Genomic DNA, 8068 nt, shown 5'->3' with positions numbered 1-8068 from the left:
GAACTCAGTCCATTTGGGACCAATGTCTGCACCAGAGGAAAGACAGGCACTCAGTCTATGATCATCAAATCAGGATTTTCTCTTGAAAAGCTAATTGTTATATTCAGCAGCTTTAACTGTTCAAGAAAGGAATGATTTACTTACTTGGAGAGTATCTTTTTATAGCAAAATTGTCCACCATGATCTTCAATGTTCACTTATCTTTGCTCTGGGCTATGCCGTTTAATGTCCATCCTTTAAAATTAGAGGTGCAAAAGACTCTAAAAGTTAGTGATAGGAAAACGTTTAACGTTCTTGTATGCATTGCACTATTATTTTATATTTGACAATTCCAACATGTGTCGATTGGCCTCGTTGCCTTGGGTTGTGTTAAATGGCTATTTTTGAGACTCAAGTGTGTCAGAACAATGTGCTGTTGTTTTGGGGGGATGTGGACTATTCTAGAGGACCAAGCAATGAGTCAACTAAAATGAACACAGGCAGGACTCAAAATAGACTCAGCGGCAGTGTACAGACATCCATATCAAGGCTTTATCAATCAAGTTAGTTTTACACAAGTTTTGTGAGTAAACTGAAAGTGAATTCAAAACCAGAAATCATCTCCTCCACTACTCCTAGTACTTGCTCTTTCTCTGCCTTTCAGTCGAAGCATCTCCATGATACTCCGGGCATAGACATCTCTCAAGTTCACGCTGATATATGAGTCAGTGGCTATGTTCTTGGTAAGTTTCTTCAGAGCCTCACGCTGTCTAACAGCTGCTTCCTTGAGCTTCAGGGTGAAGTAGCAAGCGGAGAAGCGGTCGTTAATAATAGCAATGGGCAAGGCCAAGACAAGGATTCCCGATAAGATACACATGAAGGCCACAATCTTGCCCGTGGTGGTGTCTGGTCTGATGTCTCCATATCCCACGGTGGTCATGGACGTTGTGGCCCACCACCAGGCACAAGGGACACTTGTGAAGGTTGTGTCGGGGATGCTCTGCTCAGCAAAATATTCCACAGTTGAAAATATAGAGATTCCCACAGATAGAAACAGGAGCAGCAGGCCAACTTCTTCGTAACACTGGGTGATTGTCATTCCAAGGGAGCGTAAGCCTGTAGGAGAACAGTTGGTGTCAGTCACGGGCGCCCCTTCTCCCTTCCTCTGCCCGTCTCCTCTCCCTCCCCGTCCCTGCTATCCATCCCCAAACCTGCATCATTGACATTTCCTGTGGCTCCAGCATTGGGCAAAGTTCTGGGGGTACAGAGGTGATAAGTTACAATCTTCAGCAAGTTCTTAGTCTAGTTGATGGGGACTGACTGAGAAGGCTAGAAATAAATATAGTTAGATTCATTCACTCACTTATCTATTACACGTGTGTGTGTGCGTGCTAAGTTGCTTCAGTCACGTCCGACTCTGTGCAACCCTGTGGACTATAGCCCGCCAGGCTCCTCTGTCCATGGGATTCTCTAGGCAAGAATACTGGAGGAGTTATTCTTGCCATGCCCTCCTCCAGGGGATCTTCCCAACCCAGGGATCGAACCTGCGTCTCTTAGGTCTCCTGCAGTGGCAGGCGGGTTCTTTATGACTAGTACCACCTGGGAAGCCCCCAGCTATTAGACACCTACTACTTATACAAAAAAGATGAGAGATGAGATGAAGGGCAGGCAGGGGACATTTGCTAGCACTTTGTCCTTTATACAATGAGAGCCTCTACAAGGAAGGCTATTTTGGTCAGGTCTGCCATTTCTATGCATCACCTTGCACACTATTCTAAGGCAGTTTTATGTTGTCTCCTTATATTTTATGTGTCTGTTTTTCTCACTTTCCTGATAAAGTTTAACACAATTAGGGGCATCATAATCTGAAAGAGCCAGAAGAAGCAAAAGATGAGAATTAAGTGAAGCAATAAAAACAAGTTAGGATTCAGGAACAAGATTCACATAAGAACATCAAATCTACATGTGAGGACATTCTTAAAGGGGTAGCAGGAGGGATTCTAGTACTCCTCCATTTCAATGGCACCCATTGAAATTTTTGTCCTTAATACCAAAGCTATAGCAAGAGGAGCCCATTACAGGATCGCTATTTGAATAAGGCATCTTCCCTAACACTAGAGATACTGATTAAAGTTAATCCACATTTTGAAGTCATATTAACATGATGTCACAATGATATTGTCTTAAAAGTCCAAAGTATACCTCTTGGAATTAAGTTTAAATTTTTATTCACTAGAGACTATTTTAAATACATTAAAATACTATTTCTGCTCTGATTATTCTGAATTTTGTTCTTAGAATTTTGAGATGTTTTTGTTATTAGCCAGCTATTTTAAAAGACCAATGAATATAATTTTGAGATTTAACTTTAAAAGGCATTTTAAACAATATCTTTAGAATACCTTTTAGAAAACTGGCCTTGATGTGTCTGTATTGAATTGGATTTCTGAAATTGAGAACATATGAAGCAATGCATAGTGTTTGGAAAGATTGTTTTCATTCCAATGTTCTAAACAGTTCATTTTGAAAAGAAACAAAGTGGCCTGAATTTCTGCAGGTTATATCAATTAACTCAGATAATCCTAAAAAATAACATGAGATAGATGTTATATTTATTATGCTGTTTTATGGGTGAGAAGACCAAGGCACAGAAATGTAGCATATCTAGTACATACTAGTACAAAGACTAGTACAAAGACTAACATGCCAAAGACTTAAAACTAGGCTGTCTGGTCCATAGCCTAGTTTATACTAGGCCTATAATACTTCTCAATTTTATTTATAGTTAATACCTAGAGAAATACATGCTCTATGTTTATATTTTGCTAAATGTAATGCTCAGGATAAAACTGTCAAATATTCATTGCAACTGTTCATATCTTTTCAATAAATTAATATATTATTAATACTTCTACTTGCCTTAGAACTGAGAAAACCTTTGAAGAGGTGACATTGTGGAAATTACTATTATTTTCTTTTTCCTTTCTTTTGGGGAAAAATGTAGTCTTTACTGGGTGTTTTTAAATTGAATCCTGGGAAGAGTTTATAAATACTAGAAGAAAGCATCCTATTACGGGTGTCAGAAAACAAAGAGTGGTACTTCTAAAAGTTGTTGGAAACCCCATTATCAAAGCCCTGGTATGTGAGACTAGCTAGGAAAATACACTACCAAAATTATATTAGAAGTCCTAGTTTCCTCAGAGATGTGGGGGGAAAACATATCTGAGGTTCATTTTATCCTAGATATATAGGGAAAGACCTCTACCATCAACTCCTTTTAGGTGATCAGTCAAGCATACATCTAGGCAAATAAGTGGGAATAGGAGTCTCTAGTCAGTTATTTGTATTTATATGTACTGTATTAATATTGCATCCTACTCCAGTGTTTTTCAAGACCACCTACATCAAAGTTAGCTTGTTAAAATGTATGCTTCTGGATCCAACCCCCAAAACTAAAATCTGAGTCTCTGGAGTTGGGGCTCAGAATTTGCATTTTAACAAGCTTTTCAAGGGATTCTTGTTTTTATTAAAGTCTAACATAAGGGAACACATATGTGCTCCAGAACATCTAACAGACGGCAGGGCCAGCCACTGAGAATCCTTGCCCTTGGGGATGGAAGCATCATCTTTAATGGATTTGTATGATTTCCTCTGATTTGCCTATAATTTTTCATGTACAATTGTGTGTGTTTGTGTTGTGTAGAGATTTTTCTAGAGAGAGTGTTCTTAAGATTTTCAAGGCTTTATGGATACATACAAAAGCTAAGGCATTCTTGTTACTGTCTCTCTTATGCCTCCCCAATTCAGGACAAAAAAATTCTCAGATACTAGACAGAGCATTTAATTAGTGTCTTTTGATTTCTTGTAAGTGCTTCCCGGATGGCTCACAGTGAAGACTCTGCCTGAGATGTAGATGTGGGTTTCATCCCTTGGATGGGAAGATCTGCTGGAGGAGGAAATGGCAACCCACTCCAGCATTCTTGCATTGGAAATCCCATTGACAGAGGAGCTTTGTGGGTCACAGTCCAAAGGGTCGCAAAGACCCTTTTACTTCTAAAGCAAACATTTCCATTGTTTCCCCCCAAAGTATGAGAAGGCCCCTAGTGCCCAGTCATCTCTTTTTGCATAGCCAGAGAAGGTCCTGGAGGATTGACTTTCTCTTCTGCCAACAAACTTGTGTGAAAAACATTTCCTTCGACACAGAAAAGAAACTGGCTTATGTTCCTATATATCATATATAATTTGTGCATATCTTTTTATGTGCTGTTTATTCATATTTTATGTAGCACCTTCCAGAAGCAGAGTGTCTTTAATTTTTGTACGTCTTCTGGGCACCTGGGTTAAAATAAATTAAAATGAACATATGGTTAAACAGTTTCTCACATGTCTTAAGCAGAGAAAGTGTATGAGAGGCAAGTTGTCCCCTCTACCTGTGATAACAACCTCAAGGTTTTGCATTTCAGTACCTTTCTGGAGATCATAATTGGGTGAAATATAGATGATATTCTGAGTGTCAACTGAGGGTCAAGAGTCGCTTCCCTCGGACCCTGGTCAAAGCCTAATACTTAAGAACAACAACGAATGAAAAGGCATCACGAAACCTGAATACCTGTGGAATGCCTGCCCAGTTTGAGCATGCGCAGAGCCCTGAGCAGCCTCAAAACCTGGACGATGCGCCCCACGTTTTCCAGCTCCTGCGTAGTCTGGCTGCCACTCAGGCTCTCTACCAGGAGAGTGATGTAGAAGGGCAAGATGGCAAGGAGGTCTATGATGTTCGGCACCTTCCTCAAGAAGCGGCACCTGTCCCTCACGCACAGGAAGCGCAGGACAAACTCCCCCGTGAACCAACTGATGCACACATACTCCAGGATTTCCAGCAGCTGCGGGTCCAGCCAGCTTAACTCGGCTGACATCAGGGCCATGTTGACGATGGACACCGCCACAAAGATGATGGAGATGACCCCAAAGATTCGGGCCGCTGTGCATGACCCAGGCTTCTCCAGGATGTTCCAGAGCTTCTGGCGGATGGTGGGGCAACGGCCCTGGGAGAAGTCCTGTTCACTCTCATGCTGACTCTCCTGGTCTTCTGTGTCCTTCTTAAAGTCTAGTGTTTCACTCAACTCCTTTCTTCTGAAGTATCTTTTAGGGAAGACAACCTGGTGATTAGTCTAACTTTTAAAAAATACTGAAGTGAAATGAGACTTGAACTCGGCAGTGAAATCATGCTTCTTAATTCAGTAACATGCAGATCAAGTTCATGCCATATTTTACCCAGGCCGTCTTTTCACAGGACTCAAATGTGAAAGATTATTGCTTTTAAAACGGTGCTTTTGTGGTAGAAGTTTATACAGAATAAATTATACGTAGCAAAGCTACTTTAGATTAATGCATTTTACGACCTACTTTTTTCTTGTAACAAGAACAGAAGTTTGCAATGGGGATTTTTTTTTTTTTAATATGGGTAATGGAAAGATATTCATGATGAAATGGTAATAATAGCAAAGTAATTGCAAAATAATAGATCACCAAAGTCCCACACTTATTCACAAAGAACCAACTTTCTGTCTTCTGGATTTAAAGCAGTTCTTTATCCAAGTCTTAAAACTGAAGGGTCCTGAGTGTGATAAAGTACCACTGTCTATATTGTAACCTACATCCCTTTAGGTGCATTTTTGGGAGCATAATTTTTGACTCATCTTTTCAATCACCAGATATTTATTGCAGGCCTGACCGCTCTTGATTACAAGTGAATTAGCATACCTTCACTAGAAAAAGCAGAAGGTTCAAAAAGTTCCATCAAAACTTGGCTTTGATGCTTTCCGGCCCCCACTGCCACCCTGCCTTCTTCTGGCTCCTAAACGACCCACAGGTAGTATTCTTAGGCCCGGCTCGAGCGAGGCTTGGGTGAAGTCTCAAATCTTGTCCCCGGCCGCCCCATCCCCACGGCGCCCGCTGCCCCGCCCCGGCACCCACCTCCCCGCGCCCCCGCCCCCGGCGCCTCGGGGTACCTGTCCCGGCAGCAGGAGTCAATGCTGAGCTCGTCGATGCCCCAGTACTGGATCTCCTGGAGGAAGGAGAGCGCGCACAGCTGCTCCATGACGTGCAGGCGGCCGGTGCGATAGTAGTGCAGGACGTAGCGGAAGGCTTGGGAGCTCCGGTCGAAGAAGTACTCGTTGTCCACGGGATTGGCGTCGTCACAGAGCTCCAGGGGGCTGGGCACGGCGGCCAGGGCCCCGCGGCGCCGGCACGAGGCCACCACCACGGCCAGCTTGCCCAGGCGCGTGTGCGGGAAGCAGGACAGCGCCTGCTGCGAGAGCACAAAGCGGCTGCCGCCCACGTTGACGGTGAAGCTGTCCCCGAGCGCCAGGGGCTCCCCTTCACCCTCGCTGCAGAAGACGCTGGAGTCCAGCGAGGTCAGGGAGGCGCTGTCCAGCGAGGAGTCCAGCGGCGCCCGGCCCCGGGGAGGCAGCTCCATCCTCGCCGCCGCTGCCGGAGAGCGCCTCGAAGTTGGGGGGGGAGGGGGTTGGCAAGCCGGGATTTCCCGGGCTCCCGAGGGGGGTTCCTCCCACCCGCGAGCCCTTCCTCTCTCCACCCGCTGTGCTGATTCTCCCTCTCGCCGCTAGGGAGCCGCGAGTGCGCGGGAGCCGCGCATCCGTGCCTGGGATGGAGGCGAGGGGTGGCGCCCTAGGGAATCGCTCACGTGCGGACCAAGCAGAGGACAGCCGCCCGGCACACAGTTGGTCGCCGTGGTCCTTCTCGGACTCACTACCCGCTCTCCAACTTTGTAACTGAGATCTCCAGCCTGGAGGTGTTTGGGTGGAAGGCCTCGCGGCCGCGGGAGCGGGCGGGGAAGGGAAAGAGGAGAGAGGTCTACCGTGGAGGAGGGCTTGTCGAATCTTGAAGGAATGTAAGCAAGGGGGTGGGCGAAACTCACGCCCGCCTGCAGGGGACCAAAACGAAAAGTTCAGCAGCAAAGGAAGGGGTAACCGGGTCTGAGTCTTTTCCAACTTCAAGATGTATATTCCTCCCTCTTCTTTTGCGGCGCGGCCTCATAGGCTTCCCGGGGAGGGGTCGCTGGAGATGTGCGCACGTGGGGGAGGGTGACCTGGGCGCGCGAGGCGCATCATTTGGTGGCATTCACTCTCAATCCAATCTGGCACCCTCCTCTCCTAATTTTTGACCTCCTGGTAGGGAAATGAGGGCAGTTAACGCTGACTTTTGATTAAGTCTCAGCGAGTCAGTGCGAACCAGGGGTCGCCGTGGCCAGCTCCCATCACGTGTTGAGACACTTTGCGCCCTTCGGTTCAGCCGAGTCTGTCCCTACAAGTTTCCTGGAGAGGAGGTGTTCTGGGCGCGTTTCTCGGCACACAGAGGAGCTGTCATTTTAGGAGAAGGGAAGGCAAAAAGACAAGGACTAGAACAGGCGTGGGCTGGGGCAGGAGTTTAAATAGGAACGACGACTCCGCAAAGGGAGAAGCCGAGCGCCGCGCCCAGGTGAGGCTAGGAGTGCATCCTCGGGGGCCCCCGGGAGTCGCGCCTTGGCCAACCTGTTGGACAAGGGGCTGGAGTGGGGAGGCGGGCAGGGTGACTCACCTGCTGCTCCGGGCACATCTGGGTTGCGCTCAGAGCTCGCTGCTGGTTACGGAGCCGGGGTTTGATCCTCTGGATCTACACGAGTCTGACTTGACAGGTCCGGGAGCAGAGCTGTGCTAGCCACCGAGTTCCTCTGGTCTCCGCTCGTCGCCAAGCGCCTCGCGGCTCCGGCCCCGCGGCTGCGGCGGAGGGTGGCCGCCCCCGCCCGCGTTCCCTCCCAGCCCCCGGCGGTTCCCGGCGCCAGCTGTGGGGAGTGCGGGGAGCGGAGGGAGCTGAGACCGGAGGAGGAAGTGAGGCGCTCGGTGACTCTGAATATTACATTCATCCTGAAGGCACTTCAAGGATTCCTATATTAGATTCCCGGTTCACTGAATCTGTGCGCTCAGGAATGCTAAAGAACAAAATTTTCAGCTGTGTAACTTCCCTAATCCTGCTAAACTCAGGGTTAGGGCAATTATGTTAACTGCTTTGAGTGGCACGGTTCAAGGTTTTCCCC

General features: G+C 46.9%; 1 protein-coding gene across 3 annotated transcripts; it reads right to left on the bottom strand.

The window, feature by feature from the left end:
- Positions 1-509: 509 nt before the first annotated feature.
- On the bottom strand, positions 510-7766 carry KCNV1 (potassium voltage-gated channel modifier subfamily V member 1). Of its 3 annotated transcripts, none has more exons than XM_043880485.1 (4): positions 7573-7766; positions 5988-7355; positions 4589-5118; positions 510-1095 (listed from the first exon to the last, which is right to left on the bottom strand). In XM_043880485.1, exons 2-4 carry the CDS (start codon positions 6452-6454, stop codon positions 584-586), a joined length of 1509 nt encoding a protein of 502 aa, XP_043736420.1. In that variant the 5' UTR covers positions 6455-7355; positions 7573-7766; the 3' UTR covers positions 510-583. The 3 variants fall into 3 exon arrangements, with proteins under 3 accessions (XP_043736420.1, XP_043736421.1, XP_043736423.1); XM_043880486.1 differs by having other exon boundaries at positions 5988-6919; XM_043880488.1 differs by having other exon boundaries at positions 5988-6465.
- Positions 7767-8068: the final 302 nt, after the last annotated feature.

Source organism: Cervus elaphus, chromosome 21 (assembly GCF_910594005.1).
Source record: "Cervus elaphus chromosome 21, mCerEla1.1, whole genome shotgun sequence".
In the NCBI taxonomy this organism is placed as follows: Eukaryota; Metazoa; Chordata; class Mammalia; order Artiodactyla; family Cervidae; genus Cervus; species Cervus elaphus.
Note: the sequence above shows the minus strand (reverse complement) of the source record. Positions and strands in the feature narration are given on the sequence as shown.